Source organism: Grus americana, chromosome 5, assembly GCF_028858705.1.
Source record: "Grus americana isolate bGruAme1 chromosome 5, bGruAme1.mat, whole genome shotgun sequence".
Classification (NCBI taxonomy): Eukaryota; Metazoa; Chordata; class Aves; order Gruiformes; family Gruidae; genus Grus; species Grus americana.
The window spans coordinates 16922020-16940680 of NC_072856.1; the positions used below are offsets into that span (position 1 = coordinate 16922020).

At 43.8% G+C, this 18661-nt stretch overlaps 1 protein-coding gene across 5 annotated transcripts in view; it reads left to right on the forward strand.

The window, feature by feature from the left end:
- The window catches only part of OSBPL5 (oxysterol binding protein like 5), a 184318-nt gene that overhangs the window by 27193 nt on the left and 138464 nt on the right, over window positions 1-18661 (forward strand). The window contains exon 1 of one of the 5 annotated variants that reach the window (XM_054827330.1): window positions 11522-11552. The exons of 1 other annotated variant lie outside the window; for it this stretch is intronic. In XM_054827330.1, coding sequence (XP_054683305.1) covers window positions 11544-11552 — 9 coding nt within the window. In that variant the 5' untranslated portion in view covers window positions 11522-11543. Of the gene's footprint in view, window positions 1-11521; window positions 11553-11603; window positions 11875-12157; window positions 12542-17112; window positions 17134-18661 lie in introns of those variants that run through there. 3 more of the 5 variants (XM_054827331.1, XM_054827336.1, XM_054827334.1) reach the window with 3 other exon arrangements.

The window sequence follows — 18661 nt, forward strand, 5'->3', positions numbered from 1 at the left end:
TCCTGGGGGGCGTGGAGAAAATATAGCAAGGACTAGGAACAATCTTGGACCAAGACACAATGGGCTGACTTAATAGGCCTTTTCCATCCAGAGTTTCTAGATTTTCACAGATCTTGGCAAGATGAGGTGAGGAACTGTGTTGATTTTTTTTACTGGTCTGGCACACCTCATGGTAGATGGACTCTTAATTTTTAAGTCACTTTAAGAACAATCACCAGGTCTGCCTTCGCAGGAGCAATAGGCATGATATGCCATGAGACTGCTTAATTTTCTCTCCAAATTCACTTGCTATTGTACATTTAAATCTTTTTTAGTGAACTTCATCTATCTCTAGTTTGCCCTGCCACCACACTTTCGCCTTTTGTCTTGTAAAGGAGAATTTGCCTTCCTAGCTAGAAATAGGAGTCTCAAAAAGCAGCACTGTTGGAAGGAATGTATAGTCACTAAATCAGTATTTATGTGATGTCAGTCAAACAGCTACTGCAGAGAGCCGTCCTGTTTCTTCAAGGAGGTTAGTTAAGGGCCATAAGATTTACTCCTGTAAGCTAATTTTTGTAGAGTTAAGACCCTCACTTTGGATGGTTAGTTGGGCTCCTCTGACAGTGGCATGGAGATTTTTTACAGCACAATGGGCTGAATGTGCTCCATTTTGTGAGGATTTATCTGTAGCAGCTACTCTCTCTGCATTGGAGAATCTCTTGGGTATTGTGGCTATGGAAAGCTGGAGGGGGAAGACACCTATATTCAGACCTAGCTGGTGGTATACATTTTGTACGTATGCCCTTTTGCAGAGGTGAGTTCCAGCTTTGCTTCTTGCATCACGAGATGCTCAGAAAACTGGCAGTAATTATTCTCTGAAACCTTCAGAGAAGGCTTCTCACAGAATTCCTTCAAAACCACAGAATATATAGTTCATCCAAAGCAGTCAATAGTACCTACTTTTGTCATTTCAGAACCTCTTTTTTCATCAACAGACAGTTAACTGAGTTCATTAAGGCATATTTTCATCTTAAGCTCTAGAAATCCCTGGAGAAAGCTATTGCAGCTCATTAACAACACCCCAACAACCCTTGCCCACCCATCAGGTCAGTGCTACACCTCTGGGGAGGCAGTGGAAGTGCCCTGTTTCCAGAGCCCAAGAGGGGTGTCTCTCTGGGAACAGGAGAGAACCAGGTAAACAAGAGTATTATTCCTCTAGCATTTGAAAGCTGAGTCCACCTCTAGCCTCTTCTAGAAAAATGTCTTCATTTGGTGCCATCACTCCAACTTCCTTGCAGTTTCACTGTAGGTAGTCTTAAATATATATATTCGTCTTATGCACACCAGCAGCCAAGTTCTGTATTCTTCAAGGTCTGTATTCTGGGAGGTGCTTCTGCAGGCCCACATCCTTTGGTCCTTTGATTTTCTTGTGTGCTTTGTTGAGAAGTGAAATAGTTAATGTTTACTGGCATTACAGTTACAATACTTGTCAGCTGAGTTGGCATCCGTTCAAGTGAAGGCGGATGTCATGCAGCATAGCAATCAGTTCAGTCTCTCTTCAAACTTGGCTTATCGACATGGGATAGTTATAATAGAAAGGGAAAGGGAGAGACTTTCAACCTCTTTAATTAAAGCAGCAGTAGTTCCCAGGAGGACACTTTGTGTCTAAAATCAAGGCCTGCCCTTTTTGCTTTATATTGCTGCATGAATTCTTTAAGTGATCCTGACAAAATCCAGTCTTCACCTAAAATCAGAATGTCCGCCCTGGTCTAACATGAGCCATTTAATTAGACCAATATAACCAGGAAAAAAAATCTGCATAGACAAGCTCACAGGTATTTATTTATATTCACTTTGTGTTTAGAAAGGTCCCTTCCCATTTTTACAGAACAGAATTTCCTTTTACCAGTGAGCTCACAGTCTGCCAAACAACTGCCAGACATCAAATCCTTTGTGTTTTCTGGAGCAGATGCCATTTACCTGTGCTTTGAGTAAGAATTGACAGTCTGCTCCTTCCCCAGACAGCGGTCTCCTACCTTTCCACCTCCAGTCTCCCTCTACCAAGGATACTGCTCCTGTACCAAGCAAACTTTTCTTTCCGTTAAAGAAACGGAGAGGAGAGGGGAAGAGAAATTATTGCCAGTTCGTGGCCTTATGCTTTTAGGGTTATGTTATTTAGCGTGTATCTTACCGAGTCTCTTATAAAAAAGGCATAGAAAGACCCTTAATAGTTTTTTTTCTAGGCAGGCAACAGCCTAACACAGAAATAGAGACATCATCTCTGACTGATTTGTCTCTTCTCTAAAAGTAGCTTTTCTTCTTTGCAAGTCCTTTTAGTTTTGGAAAATAATATCTTCCATTCTAAAAACTCATTGGTACTTTTAGAAACTCCTTGGGTTTTTTAAGGGAATATCTAATGAACCCACAGGAAGGCAATAGAGAAGAAAAGGTCAGTGACTGTGTTTCTCTCTACAGGTGGTAAAGTGCAATACTGAACTAAAATAAAATATTGTTATTTATATCAGAATAGGAGTAATTGCAGTTCTAGACATGGTAGGTAAGACATCTGCTTACATCAAGACTTTAAAATATAAGTAAACAAAGTCTGTGGGAAAGGCTTCATCCTGCAGATGAAGAACTGTGAGTGGGTAAAAGGTTTGCACAAAGACATCCAGTAGCAGAGGCCAGAACTGAGACCTGGTCTGATGAGCATGTTATTTTCCTCACCAGACCCTCCTTTCTTTCCTTTGGGCTCTATGCTTTGTACCAGCTCGCGGAGTAGGCTGTTTGAAACTATTTAGTATTCATCACAGATGATAGCCTGTAATTTTGTGAAAAGTAACATCTGTTCAGGGAGAAACTGTGTGTACATGTATAAACAGGTTTCTAAGACATGTATTTAAGAGAAGAGAAAACAGCTTTGCTTGAATATTCCTAAAATTTACCAGCCCATTCGACATAATCCAGTGACCCAACCTCACAGCAATCTTCTCAGGTAAAGAAAGAGTATTTCCAAACCCACAGCTGACATCAGATGCCATTGCTCCATTACAGATCTAGTCCATTATGTTTTTGCTGCCTGATAAAAAGAATTTCCCACCACTGTCAAGTGGAATTTTTCAAAACTAATCTATATGCTGGGCTTCACTCTGACTTTAACAAGCAGAGCCTTGTATGTGTGACGCTGCTCATACAGGCCTCCTGTGAGCTTTCTGACTGAATCCAGAACTACTGAATTTCATCTGGTTTCACTGGAAAGTTTGACAGAGTTGTGAGGAGCAGAGTTTTGCTGCAGAACCATAAGTTGGCTGAGATGCTTGGCACAGCTCTGCTGAAAATAGGCTGAATTTTAAGGTTTTAATATGACCCCACACCTAGGAAGCTTCATTTGGATTCTGCTCTGCTTAAAAAACCTCTTTTGCCAAGGGTTACTTAAGGTACTTTTGCAAAGTGCTACAAAGTTAGCTCTCCATATTCAAATGCAATTATTTGTCTCCCCCTGAGATCAGATAAAGAGAATATTTTATTCTCCACTTTACTCTCTCCTTTGTACCCCAGGATCTAGTGGTAAGCAGGACAAGGATTAATTGCATATCATAGAGTCTTACAGGGTCTCTTGTTCTGGGTAGATCATTGATGGTTTTGAACTCTAGTTTCATTCAGATATGCCTGATCAACTTTATTCTTCCAGTCCTGTAGTCATACAAATATAAATACAAGTAATAACACTTCAAACTAACACACTTCATATATTTGTATATTTATTACAATTTCTAGGTCTATGTAAACACAGACAGCATTTGTTGTTCAAAACTATCATATGTTTTTCACTGACTGCCTTTTTAGAAAGACATCTGTTCTTAGAGGTTGGTCTTACTTTTAATCCCTATATCTTTACCCTGAGAGTTCAAAGTGGATGGCTGCTGCATTTAACATGGTTCATCTTCAAAACAGTAGCATAAAACACCACATGACAGTGGCTGATTGAAGAAAGCAGCCTTTGGCCCCATTGCAAGGCTTGGACCCAGTGGAGGCCTGGGTGGAATATGGGGCTGCGGTACTCCAGCTGTAGGTTCTGCTTGCAGTGGTACCCCATACAGGCTAGCTGCCCCACTTGCCACACAGCCATCCACCCCCTAGGTGTGAAGTGGGGACGAGTAGCCCAACCCTCGCTGCCAGGTAGTAATCAAGGGAGCGTATGATAGAAGGGCTAAGCAATGTGCTAAAATCTGTCTCTTTGCATTCAGCAGTGTTTTTTTCCACCAGTAACTCTTTCTTCAGTCAGCAGCCTGCTCGTATCTCAGATGTGTCACTCTTTTTTGCCAGACAGATCAGCAATGTGGTTTTGAGGTAAATCTCCAGATTGTCTTTATTTACTGCTCTTTGATTCATAGCCAGAGCAGTCTCAGAGTACATGCACCTGGATTCCCTTTCAGTGAAACAGCATGGGAAGATATACTCTAGGAGCATAGCTAATTCACTGTAGCTGCTGACGGATGCTGACTTGATGGGAGCAGATTAAAGCTAGTCCAAAGCCAGCTCTCTGAAATGCAAATAGTGATGATGTTGCATCCTCACTACCAAGTTCTTCACCCTCCAGATCTGCTCCTGCTTGCTAGTGTAGCAACAGCATGAGAAAGCCACACACCACAGCAAGCCTGATTTCACTGTACGAGTGGATCAGGAGACATAATAAATGGCAGTGGAATGATAAAATTAATCAGGGCTGAAAACAGCTAGGACATTAATAATTTTATTTGCAAAATGATGGAGCAAATATCTACAGTTGTCTGTGATCACCATCATACTTCCCAAGCTATTATTCCACTATTTCAAGACTCAAACAGTAGCTAAATCCAGCCATCCTCTGTGAGACTGCCTTTGTGTTTGGACTTCAGTAGCACAGATCTAATCAGTGACTCTGGGATCAAATCAGGTCTTCTGTGTTAAAAGAGATGGACATTTTGCTCTGGAACAAACCTTTGTGTGTTGCCCTTTTGGGCTGTAAGTCAGACTATGGTCTTTGATAGTGTTAGATCTGTTCTGGAGAAACAGATTTTTTTCTTCCAGGCTTCACTCTTTTGTGTTTTCCTTCTACAATTGTAATTTGTGGTGGGAACACTGGACAGGTCTCCCTGTTTGAAGCAAAAGGAAGACAAAAATACTGGCATCCTTCTGTGCAGACAAACCAATAAGCCAGCAGCCCTTCAGCAGTAGCTGAAAATACTATTGTACTTTCTCTTCCTGATCTCCTCCAAGCCCCTCTGGGAAGTGCAGGTGTCCTGTTCATGGGAGGCATTAGCAATAACAAAGAATCCTTAAAATGAATTGCAACAGTGAAGGAGACTTTTTTGCTTGATCGCAGATGGAGACAGAAGATGGATTTCAGAGAGCAGAGCAAAAAAGAAGCTGTGAGAGGTTCCATAATTTATCAGAGATGAGCTGGCTGCAAGAGTGAGTCAAGAGTCAGGCAAAATAAAAGGGGTCAAGTATGAGAACAAACACATCCTGTAATGTTTGGAAGCAGCTGCAAGCTTGAGAATATGATATAGTGTTATTACAAAGCTACTAATAGTTCAGATTTGTGAGTCTCTGGCCTGACTTCCAGATCAATACCATATGTTGGGTGTCAGGAGCTAGATTCAGTCATCTGTAAGTCAAAGTGCCCCTCTTTGAAGACAATGGAGTAATGAACGAAGCAGAACTAAGCTGTGACTTTCTGTCTGCCTAGATCCAGATCTATCTATGGACAGAGTATCAGTCAGTCCATAAACAAATAGATATGTGTAGAGAGATTGGTACTGGCCTGTACAAAGATCTGTGTGTCTATATCTATGAATCTGATAATCAAATCCTTTATAGAGAGACATGTGTTTATGTTTCTTCTTGCTGTAATGTTTCCTGTATGACAACAGCACTCAGTCCAGATAGATTAAACTTCTTGGCATCTGTTCCAAAGTTCATCTGGGGCAGGAAGAAAAATAAACTAAAAAACCCTGGCTGTTTATAAAGTTTGACTTCATATGGAAATTTCCCATTAGCTGTTGAGGAAATCTGTGATCATTCAGAAACATGTCAGCTATCCATACTGATGTGGATGTTCCAATTTTATCCAGCCATGCAAAAAGTTCATTTACATATATATTTGTATGCATGTATGCATATATTTACATATACGTATACATTTTAGTTTTATCCTTCAAGGCTTTGTAACTGTTAGCTTGCTTTGCAATTAGCTAGAAATATGACCAAGAACAAGGGCTACTGGAATGTTTTTGAATAGCAAATTGGTTTCATGTCATGTCTTGCAAGGGTTTTGAAATCTAGCCCAGATTTCACTGGACAATTTGTCAGATCCTGGATATCTCGGCTGCTTTCCAGTCTGCTGCTAGCTGCAGAAGGAACCTTGCTCACCAGATCAGCTGTGTGTTGGGCTGCCCTCTGAGAGGAGATTTGCAGTTAGTTACTAGCCAGGCCTGCAGGAGCTATCAATGGCAACCAAACTCTTTGATCTATTTTTCACCCCAAAGTCATAATGGCAGCATTCAGCTTAATTTGCTGTCTTAGACACTTAGAGGAAAACAAAATAGGTTCATGGTGGTTGATGTGAACAGCCTTCAAATGAGCAATAAGAAATGAGGACCTTGGGTAGTCACAACTGGACCTCATTTGACTCCAGCTGTAACAAGACCAAAGTGTGTGGAAGAACAGTCTTACCTCCCAGAACAGACCTTAATCTAAGACTCCTGAGGGCAAGCCCCCTCGAGAAAGAAGTTTATGTTAGCGAGGGTGCAGGGTAGGGACAGTGAATTCTGCCCAAGAAGTTTTGTTTAACATAAGATACCTGAGATCACAAAAGACCTCTCTGGTCTGGGTAGAAGTAGTTGAAATGACACTGTGTTTAGACTCCTGAAAAACACCCTTGAGGTTAAGGTTGTAGGAAGCAGGACAGCATCCAAGCATATGACAGGTCCTATAGAGAACACAAAGCAGATAAGAACATCTGTGATCTTTTATCTTGTTACTGGCAGGTCTTTAAAACTGCCTCCAAAGTCTCTGCTGCAACCTATTGCTGGAGACTCTTTCCTGAGAGCTCAAACCCTCTTTTGCAGGACCATCAGAGCTGTGAGTGGCTCATGAGCCCTTTGGAGTCTTAGCACACTGGGTGAAATTCCTAGCTAGATAACCGCTTTGCCCAAAGCCTGAATGTGGACATTTGAAAATCTTCTGACCACAGCGTGGTCACAGTGTGGGTAAAGACAGACCCTCAGATTGTTTACTCACTCCATCTTTCCTAGTACTGCGTCAGGCAGGGAGCATGGCACTAACATGGCCAACATCTATTGTTCACGCAAAATGTCTCCTAAGCTGAACTCAAGGCAGTCCACAGGGATCATCACAGGTAGAAAACAACACAGCAGAAAAGGAGATGAAATACAGAGCAGCAGGATCTAAACAAGATCTTAGAATTGTGTTATCTACCCATCTCAGCAGCAGACTGACAAGAAGGACGGGAGCTGGCCTGTGTTACTATATGGTGAATACATTAGACAGGAGAAAAGTTCTCGCTAGCAAAACACTCAGGAAAAATTACCTCTGCTAACAGAAAAAAAAAAAACCCAGCCAGAAACATCATCTCAGCAGGGAACACATACTAACAGACAGGAGCTGCTAACGTAAACAGAAGCACAATCTGCAGTATCAAAACAGGGTGGCATTCTGCTCCTTTTGATGCTTGCCCATTGCCAGCTGTGAAGTCTTCACGCTGCTGCTTTTTTGCTCTGCAGTGTGACGTGAAACTCTTTGCAAAGCTGATACTCCTTGTATCTGTTACTCACTGTGCAGCCTCCTGTGTAGAGCCCCAACTTTCAGCAGTCATCAATTGCTGAAAATTTTCCTCTACCTTTTGCCACAAGAGGACTCCAATCTCCAGTGGCTCCCAGGGACATGTTTGTGGGTTTTTCTAACTAATTTCCTTAGAGACCCATTCTAGCAAACTTGCAATTAGGAACCTGGTTTAGCAGCAGCTCTGTTTTTCAAAATGTAAAATGAGCAAACATGTTTAACTGTGGACTTAGTTTTTTGGAGCTCTAAACAGACAAACTACTAGTTGTTAACAAGAAATTCCTGCTCTATCCAGCTATGGCATTAAATATTTTTGGTAAGGAACTTTGCATTGGAAAATGCATGCAGGTAAAAGCGATCTTTTTCTTATCATTAATTGTATACAGCTGTGTTGAAGCTTATGGCTAATGATAAAGACCCGTGTTTAATAACTTCTTTTTTAACTCATTTGTTTTAAAGCTTCCTGCTTCTTGTCTTGCTATGCGTCATGAGCTTAAGGGCAAGTATCTTGCAATGCTAACAACCATTCATATGATTTCTGATAAATGTGGTTATGGTTGTAGAGACATTGTACTAATTATAATGATAGGAATATGATTGTTCCTCTCAATTTCCATTTTAATAGAGGCCAATAAATACATCTGATGGCTTTTATGGTGTTTAATAACCTTTCTAGTCATAAATGAGAGCTTGCAGAACTATTGTAGATATGTTGTGAGATATTGGAAAGCATCAAATGCAAGTCTGGGGGACACTGCAAAATGAGTATGTAGTTGCATTTCATGTAGGAGGGTCTGATTTCTGTTGGGGGGAAGAGGAGCTCAGCAGTTAGCAAAAGGTAAAGGATTCAAAGAGGAAGACACAGGGGAAAGTGTTGCAATCATTTCCTAGAGTAAAAAGCAGGCTGCTGATGTGAAAGAACTGAGTGATCTGTCTGTTGCTGCAGCTCACCTCCCTGTCTCCCTTTATCACAATTTTTAAACAGCATTGATACTGCATTGTTGCACATCTCCTAGAGTTGTCATAAAAAGACATTAGATATTGTTTTTAAGTGCCCTGATTATTAAGCTTTCTGGGTTGCATTATTGGATTGTAAGGACTGGAGTAACACAACTAAATCACTCTGATTTCACTGCCCCAGCACTACAATTACAGTTTATTGTGCTTTGCTGGTTTCATTACCCTTGCTTATGATAGAGTTCACAGCAGTTTACAAGCCCTCTTAGGACAGAGTTATATTGCTGTGGTGAGAAAGGTAAGTGTTGCAATCACTGGCAAATGCCCAAAGACAGTATCACAGCTGCAGACCCCCTAAAAGGAAGGCTGGTGTCTCACAAAGGAGAATTGAAACCAAAAGGGACCTCAGCCCTAACTGCCAGGTACATCTGTCAGAGAGCTTTTGTCAAAGGGATGTGGCATATCTGGGGGACACTGATGAATGAGCTTTAAGCTAGGAAGCTCAGGTGCTGTTAGCACAGAAACTGGTGAACATAGTAAACTCCACTCCAAATGCAGGGTTGAGTCATGAGCTCTGTACTCCACAGCTACCCCATTAGGGTTTTACAGACAGCTTAGGTGTATCTGCATGAACTGCCAATGGCACAGGCAAGATAATCACGACCAGCAAAATCTGAGCAGTTGTGTTGTCTTCTGAATGGCTGTTAACAGAACTGACACTAGAGGGCTGTGGAAAATAGTCTTTGAAAATAATAGTGTTTGCCTGGTTCAGTTTCCCCACCTTTCTGTAGGAGATTTATAAGAGGGAGAATGGGTCCAGGTCCTGTCTTCGACAGACAGGCAGGGAAGTGATGGATGTCGCTCTACTTGTCTAACTCAGAGGACCCATCTGGTGCAAGGTCTGAAGACACAGCAAATCCAGTTTCAGGGCTCCCTGGACCACAACAGAAATGCCGTGGCTACAAGGTGCAAACCATCAGTCTGATGTAATTTTTCTCCAATGGTCCAGTTTTACTTACAAAATATTGACAGTTTAACTGGCAAGCCTTTTGCTCTGTGTATCCACATCACTAATGTCACATGCACTGTCCTAGAGCACATAGGAAAACATAAAGTATTACTCTTTATCAGGGTCTCTAACTGTTCTAGCAGGAATGTTTCTGGATGCTCAGGTTTTTATCAAATGAGCTCTGCGTAGCGATGTGGCAGTGAACAGACAAAATGTTAACAATCATGGAATAATTGTCTGAGAAGAAAATCCTTTAGTGGAAAGTTTTAGCCAAAACACTTTAAAAAACTTCTAAAACAGAAGTCCTTGTGAAGTGGACTCTGAGTCTCACTGTGATTTGCGTAGGGATGCTAGAAACTCTAGAACTCCATATCAGAGTAGCCAAGGAGCCACTTCTGTTGCCATGGCTGGACAAAGCCAATCTGGATGCAGACAGCAGGATTAATGTCAAGCCCATGGTTTAGTGAAAAAGTCATTTGGACCAGGCAAAGTCCAACCCTAAAAGCAGAAGGGCAAAGGGAGTGGGAGGCACACCTAAGAGCCTGGTGTGACCTGGAGCAGACAGAGCAGGAAGCAGTGAGGAGAGGGAGAGGCAGTATGAGCTGGGAAAAAGCTGCTTCTGCCTCCAACATGGCAGCTCTGCCTAGCGGTGTGCTGAGAGGCCTTGGCTCACACTCGTTCTAGCATCTCCATACCATGCCCTGCCCCATTGCACAGTACAGGCTTGCCCTCAGGGTAAAATTTTGGTGAGGATTAAGTCAAAATCCCAACCAACTCGAAGGTAGCTGGAATCATGATAACTCTCCACACCTTGCAGATGATGGCAGAAATCACTACAAATACAGGTGAATCTAATAACTCCCTGCCTATGCAAGTGATTCAGGGGCTTATTTAATGGGTGGAGAAGAGCTATTGTGACTCTTGAATAGCAGGGACAGCTTAGGTTGTGTGATCTGTTCATAGTCTAGTTTATGATCTGTTTGTAGTCCTGCTTTGTACTAGAACTTCTAGGAATGAGCAAAAATAGATAGTGAATTTTCTCCCTGGTACCATGCTGTACTCCTGGCTAGGGATAGTACAGATTGCTCTATGTCCCACCAAGCTCACTAGGAGAAAATCAGCTATTTCTACTGCCTGGTATTTGTGGATATAAGTGATGCAGGGTGAAGCCTTGTAGTCCGTGGATGGGCTGTAGTTGGCTGGAGGCAGTAAGTGAGAGACATTGTGTCCAAGCTGAGCTTGCAGTTTTGGATGAATTCAGGATTTTTCTATTAGATCTGGGAGACCTTTTCAATTAATGAGTTGTTGCTCTTTAGAGTTGGAAGCTGGCTTCCTGGGTAGCATGAGGAACATCGGAGCTGATGGGTCTTTGTCTTGGTTTAGAGGCTGCACACACTAAAGAGAAAAAGGATCTAGCAGAGCACTTCAGGCATCTGGTTTAAGACTTCTGGTTTCAGAAGTGTGAGTCTGAGTTCCATGCTGTGTTTTGCACTAAGGGCTCAGCTGTACATGGGTGACTCAGACTCAGTGATGAAAGTCAGACGTGCATGTTGGTCACAATATCCTCTCATGTGATTTTGGTTTCAGAAAGTTTGGGTGCCCTTTAAGTCAGTGGGTGTGGGTGGACTTTTGACATTACCTTTTCCAATGGCAATGAAGGAGACACGAAGTCCTGCTTGGCTTCCTGTTCTTGGTCCAGTGTTGAACTGTGGGTCCTGCAGGGTGGAGGGGAGAGGAAGCAGCAGTTAAATGCATGTGGCTGGTTGGTTTTCTGCTCGTGATGTTTTACCAGATATTGTACTGCCAGTAAAGTCATGCCTCCCCTGAGGGGCAGGCAGACTGTGGCTAGGGATGCAATGATTGGACTGTCCTTCTCGTCTGGAGGAGCTTAGGGGTCTGTGCTTGCCATGGGATTGATTTTTCACTCTGGATGCACAGGCAAAGCTGGGAGTGTGCCCAGCTGCATGTCAGGGCTGCATATTGCACGGGCGCCTTTGAGTCACGGCATAGGAGGAGACATATGGCTGGATACTGAGACAAAGTGCTCCTGCAGCTGGAGGGCTTCAGCGTGGTAATTTCCCCAGGTTGACTTTTCTCCATTACCTTGCATATGGTGTTGGTGAACCCCACCGGCTGGCTAGTTGCTTGCTTGGGGGGTCTGCATGATTTTTGTTTAGGGGTTTGGGTGGTTTGGAGCTTTTTGCTTTATTTACTCTGCCTTGGCTTCAGCCTCTCCCTGTGTCGGGGAGAAGAAAGAAACAAACTCCAGGGGGGGAAATAACAAACCAAATCGAGCCGAGCCCCAGCTGGGCCGGCGGGGAGAGGCCGGGGCGGTCCCGGGGGCGCTTCCCGCGGGCCCCGGCGGCGGCGCGGGAGCCGAGCACCGCGCCCGCTCCGCGCCGATCCCGCCCGGATTTTGCACGTTTCCTTTCTTTTTTTCCTCCCTTTTTTTTTCCTCCCCTTCTATTTTTTCCTCTATTCCCCCCTCTCTTCCCTCCCTCCCTAGCGTGGTTGGATCAGTCTTCTGGTATTTCCTGCCGCCGCCGCCTCCCCCGAGCAGCTGTCCGGCCGCGGCCCGCCACTCCGCGCTTTCCGTGCCACGGGGGGAGAGGCTCCGCGGGGCCCACGCGTGTCCCCTCGACCCCATCCTACGCGTGTCCTGGCGGCGGCGATGCGGGCGGCGCGGCGGCGGCGGCGGGGCGCGGCGTGCTGAAGGCAGCGCCGCGCGGGGGGCTCGGCCGCCCCGACCAGGTAAGGCGCGCCGGGCTCCCCCCTTCTCCAGCGTGTAGATCGGCTGTCTCCGAGCCCTTTCACCCAAAAAAGCCACTTCCCCTCCCCCCCAATACCCCCAAAAGCCATCCTTCCCAAAATACCCTCTAAAAGCAAATACACCCCCGCAATTACCCCAATAAATCTATTCTGACCCCAAAGCCAGCCCTTATCCTTGTCCCCCGTGCTGCCTAGTTTTAAGCGTAACGTGGTACCCCAGAGTCGTCTTATGAGCAGAGTGATTTCAGTCGGTTAAAGGCTGAGCATTGGCAGCTCCGGGAAGGTAACCCTGCTGCCTCTGCCCATGCTTTGTGCCCAGGCTGCGTGTAGCAAGGTTGTTCTGCTGTTTCTGTGTGTGCCTTTTGGGGTTTGGCGGTGGGAGCTGTGGGGTCCTCCCTCCTTCTCCCGCCCTCGGCACCTCGGCAAGGCAGGACTGGATGGCTGGTGCGTGGCTGGCATGGCGTGGGGGATTGCAGGCTGTCAAGGTGACATCGTTTCTTTAGACGTGTGGGCATGTCTGGTCAGTGGAACCCATTTTTAATGTACTTCTTCCAGGATGGTGAGGAAATAGTCAGGAGACTGTCTGCACTAATGTTAATTGGCTATGTGTAAGTGAGGATAGTAATTACCTTTCCTATAGGCACTTGTAGAGATACCATACTAGAGACCATTTGTATTGCTATCTAAAAACTAGGTAGATCTGAGTTTGGAAGTGCTTTTAGCTTGCACTAAGTGAAGCAATGCAGCGTTCCCAGAGAAATAAATATATATAAGCACATACAACAGTCTGCTGGATCAGAAACCATGTTTTCGGAGTGCTACGCAAACCTAAAATGCTGTAGTGTGAAACAATTGTTTAACATAAGTGAGGAGGAAACTTCTTAAAGCTATGTAGTCACCTCCTCACTTCATCCAGCTGCAGCAGTATCTTTCTTGTTAAAATATTCCTTCCTTCTCTTTGCACTGGTGCACAAGATAATAGTATTCGGCAACGTCTGTACAGCAGAGAGCAGCCGCTGCATTGGATGTGTCCCCAGCTGCCACCTTTCCTCCTTGGCAGCAAGTTTCCAAAGAGATGTGAGCGGGGAGGGAGGGAGATAAGCCTCAAGTCACACTTTGCACCGGCTTTGCCTCTGTGCATGGTAAATTTTCTTGCCAGAAATGGAGAATGGGTGTTTTCTGCAGGGCAGCTCCTGGTGGGATGGTAGGTGACCCTGAAAGTATGCTCACCCCAGCCTGGCGTGGAGGGTGGCGGCAGAGTTGGGCCAAAAAAGCATGAGGGCAGCAAGGGAACCTGGTTCAGAGCCAGGGTTTACTTTGTGCCACTGTTGATCAAGGTAGGAATGGCAATTCTCTGATTCAAGGAAAAAAATGCAGGCCTCAGTTCTGCCTGCAGCCTGTTTTGTTCTGAAGTAGGCAATGTGAATGTAAGGAATGATTTAATCATGGTGCTACATGAATGTAACTGAAAAGCAGATTTACTGCTGTAATCTTTTCATGGTACTTAATTTAATTTCCATGTGCTTTATTGTAACACTGATTCACCAGGTGAGTGGGAGGGAGGCTTGCACAGTACAGGTGGTTCACTTTCCATTGCTGGGTTAGGTATTTGGCAAGGTGCTTTCTTGGCTACAGCAGGGGAAAAATGGCTCCGTGTCCAATACAGCACTGCGGTTTGGAATCTGGGGTATCTCTAGGGAAAGGCCATTCCTGTAATCTGTATGGGCAGTGTTTGAAGTCAGCGTGCTGTGTTCAGAGCAAAACTCAGGCTCGACTAATTCATATTATGTTCATAGATCATAAATGTTTTAGTTAAGCTGATCTGAATTGGGTTAGACTTACTTCATGTCCAAGGGACCTCTTATCTTCTGGAGGCAATTGTGAGATTGTCAGTGTTGCCAGTGGTGAAGGTCTTTTAGGGCTGGATCAGGGGCTTAAGAGGTGTAAATAAGACTGCCCAAAGTGTGTCAGCAGGGTCCTGCTGCTTCTGAGCCATGGAGCACAGACCTCCCTCTGCAACTGCACAGATTGGTGCTATTTGGGGGGAAAAAACCTGCATTTAGTGTTTCTCCTCGTGACCTCCCTGCCTTTGGAGCATTAATAGCACAGTGTTTTCTCAGCCAGAAATGCTGCTCCTCACGCCTCCACTCCTCAACATGAGATGTCCGTGGCAGCACGTTGTAGGTGTTTGTGCGTGCCTGCTGTGGTTACTGAGGTAAAGGAAACACAAGAAGCAGGTTCAGGGAATGGGAACAGACAATCTAAATGCCAAATACATCTGAGTGTGGGCAAGAATGACGGTGACCTGCTATGCCAGCTGTGTCTCGGTGTGGGGCTGGACTTGCTTACTCCTCATGGAGGCTCCTGACTGTCTTTGTTGGCGTTTGTGCTGTGCTTTCCACAGCACCAAGCTTCTGAGACTGAGCAAACTCCTCGCAGGTGCTGCTGCACGTGGAGCTTGCAGTCCTCCTTATGGACCAGTGTGGTTGTGGTGCATTTAATTGTACAGGGCTGTGTCTAAATCACAGGTTCTGCTTTCATCCCAGCCCCTCCTCCCCACTGTGGCTTTTTCTGGCCATGCAGTGAAGGAGGAAGGAGACAACCATCTTGAAAAACACCCTTTTGATAAGCAGCTGCTGAGCTGTGGAGGACTAAGGAGCAGCATACATCCTGTTGCTTTATTGCTCTAGAGGATGAGCTGCTGAGGACTTTCTCCCAAATCCCAAGTGGTTCTCCTCACACCTGTCTACATGCTGCCCTGGTTTTGCAATCTCATCTTCTCATTTACCTGCCTGCCGCCTTCATGTGTCCGCTCCATCCTATCCCCCCCCACCAGTGATGGACTACTTTTCAGGAGCAGTTTTCCTGCCTGCAAAGTTTACTACTTATGTGCTTCTGCAGTGATACTAATTGGACACAACACATTTTAGCATAACATATATTTTAAGCCAGCCTTCAATTAGTAGAAGCTTGTAGACTCCTTGTTGAAATGCTTCTGTCCATTGCTACTCTAGAGGTGGTGGGAGAAAAATTAATCAATGGATGCTCTCTCCCAAGCTTGGAATGTGAGATCAAGTGAGCCAGAAAATAGAAAAACTTCCCAAAATAATGCCTGCTGACTAGGAGTATTTTATCACTGAGGGATTCAAAAGCCAAGACTACTTTAATAATTTCCAGATTTCTGAATTATTGGAATACTCTTTCAAGGTGTAGGGGTGTTGTGCTTGCTTTAGGTACTCTATATGCATCCGTGTAATATGAAAAGATCAAGGGATTAAAGGGGAATACTCTGCAAAATTGGAAGCAGCTGACAGCAGGCTAGTAAGCGTTACCTTAAAATGGTTTCTGCTCATCACAAAAGGAGAGTGTTGTGAAAAGTGCATTTATTTATTTATTTATTAGGTTAGAATAGTCCAGCTGCTTGTGTGGTTGTTTTTCTTGCAATCTGAATAAAAAAAAATGTGTGCATATCCCTTGTTTTCTAGTCTCAGACAGTTTTGTGTTGTGTTTGTAGAACCACAGTTGAAGTTGTGACATTATTTCCTTTATGCTCCTTTTGGATTGAAGGATTTATAGATGTGTAAATCAAACTCTTGATTGAAAAGGTTCTTTTCTCCTCATTTAATAAACAGTTAGGTGTATACCTAGGCTTCCTTTTTGAAATGTGTCACTGAGGTCTGTGCTATGGGCCAATATCAATAACCTTATTGTGCTGGCAGCCTTCTTGATAATAGTTTTTGTATGTGTTTTCTTAAACTCCAAGCCAAGCTTTGACTTCTTGGGAATCGGCTGTATGGCTGTCTGAATTTGGGTGTTTTGGCAACCCAGTTACCATTCACATGATTATAGTATCAGTGTAAAATTAACCAGCTAAAGGCAAAGGAGAAATACACATGTCCTTAATAAACTGGGATGTGCAGCTATCCTCGTGGGGGGAGGAAAACCCAACACCAAGTCTGCCTGCTTCATCCTGTCTAATCTGTCAGTGAATCAATCAATGTGAAATTGTACCCCCAAGGAATAATGTAATAGCTATTTTGTGTATATTCCCAAAATGGGATGCTACTGTAGTAGAGTCCCGAAGGGTATGCTGTCTAAATTGATCATCAGAGGCCAAGATTAAAGCAGACTTGCCGCTTATCTATAAGATGTGGAAGAGAGGCATTGAGTGATGAAATGTCTAGTTCTGTGTTGATTGGAAGGCTTGAATGTCAACTTGGTCCTTCTGCATCCCAGCACTTAAAGCACAAAAGAGTGTCCTGCTAGCTCTCCTTCAGTTTTCTTACTGCAAAAACATGAGATTGCTCTAAAAGGAACTTTAATTCCCATCCTAATGCAGTTTGTTTCAGACAACTGTTCGTGTGTTGTTGCTCCTTCCCACCTTCACTGCTGCAGAGACAGCTTGGCTTTTGTAACCTTTGTTGTTTGATGCCAGTTAAGAGTGCAAAGGCTAGTGTTGCACTATTCAATTGTTTTGCTCTTTTCTCAGGTTATAATGACAGGGAATTCTCTCCTCCCAGTAAACAATTGCCAGTCCCAGTGAGGAGAGGAAGGGAACTCTGCTGCATTGCGTGGTATGGGTAACTATTACTCACCATGGGTAATCTTGGCAGAATGAAAAGAACAATTTAATTTTTTTTTAATCTTTTCTTTTTGCCTTTTTTCTTTTTGGTATGACTCTCAGCATCAGGAGAGAATCACTTTTATGTAGTGGTAGGAGGTGACCGAGGCTTTTTTGACACTATCAAACATTGCACAGTTCACTCAGGGAGCTGCTGCTGGCTGATCTGTAAAATCCCTGTAAGCTGAATGTGAAATTGCCACTAGAATTAATGCTGGGCCGGGGGGGTTATTCTGCTAAGCTCCTGGCATGGATGCAAATAGATGAGATTTCCATTTTATAAGATGAATCTTTCTGCCTTTTCTTGCTGTGTTGCTTTGAAAACAACCTTGCGCAATGCTGCAAGCCTGACAGTTGCTGATAACATGAATAATTTTTTTTCCCCTTACCTTACTAAGGAAAGAAATCTGGATTTGCAGATCATTTCATGACCTTTTCTTTCATATGTGGTCAAAGACAATTCAGGTCTGAGCAATATAATTTTTTTCCATGAAGTTGTAAATCCTTACTTGAATTATGAAGGCTTTCTGTGAACACTGAATGCACCATACAAATTACAGTGCTAGTGGGCAAGGCAGTAATTTAACCTGCCTTCCATGGAGCTCTTGGTTATTGTCAATGTAGAGCAGGACACAAGTGTGTTAGGCATGAAATACACAGTCTTTGTATTATTGAGTTTGGTTTAAAATAGATTTTCCTCTTTCTATTTTAACATCTGTTAATTTGGCCCAGGCACCTTGTCTTGCTCTGCCTTTGTAACATCCCTCACGGAAGAGATGTAATTTGATAAGAATGGTTATAAATGGATTTATTTTTTTCTTTTGCTTTAATTTGGGTTCAGTGAATGCAAACCAGGCCCTATATTTTTTTTTGACTGATCATCCACCCAGGCTTTGTTGGCTGTAATCACTCTGCTGATTTCTCACCTGGATTTCTCTCTGGATTCCAGGTCATGGAAGGCACACTGGCGTACCTTTGCTCATTTGTTCATGCATGTATGCATTGCAGTAGACTCAGGGAGCTCTAGTTGTGGACAGGGCTGGAGGCTGTGTAAACCAAGCCCAGACTGTCAGGCATCTAACCTAATTTTTTCCAAGCTGGTGTTCAAGTTCTGGCTTGTGGAAACCCTCAGCGTAGGTGCTGAAAGCTTTCTTTTCCAAGGGGGTGAGGTGTCCTGAGAAGCTGGGAGGATGCATGAGTGCATCTGAGAAGTGTAGTGTAGGGTCTCCTATTCCTGAGCGCCCTGAGAAAGTACGTGGCCAGGGTGTGTTAATATCAACTTCCTGTACCTTTTTCATCTTCTCTTATGTCTGTTTGAATTACATGTTCTTTGGTGTCAAGGTCTATCTTTTATTGTAAGTTCACACAATGTCTAGTGCAATGTGGCCTTGGCTTCTGCCAGGCTGTCCTGTAATATAAATAAAAATCCCATTGTATAAGCAAGATACTGAATAACTGCTCTGAATTAGCTACAAGAGCGG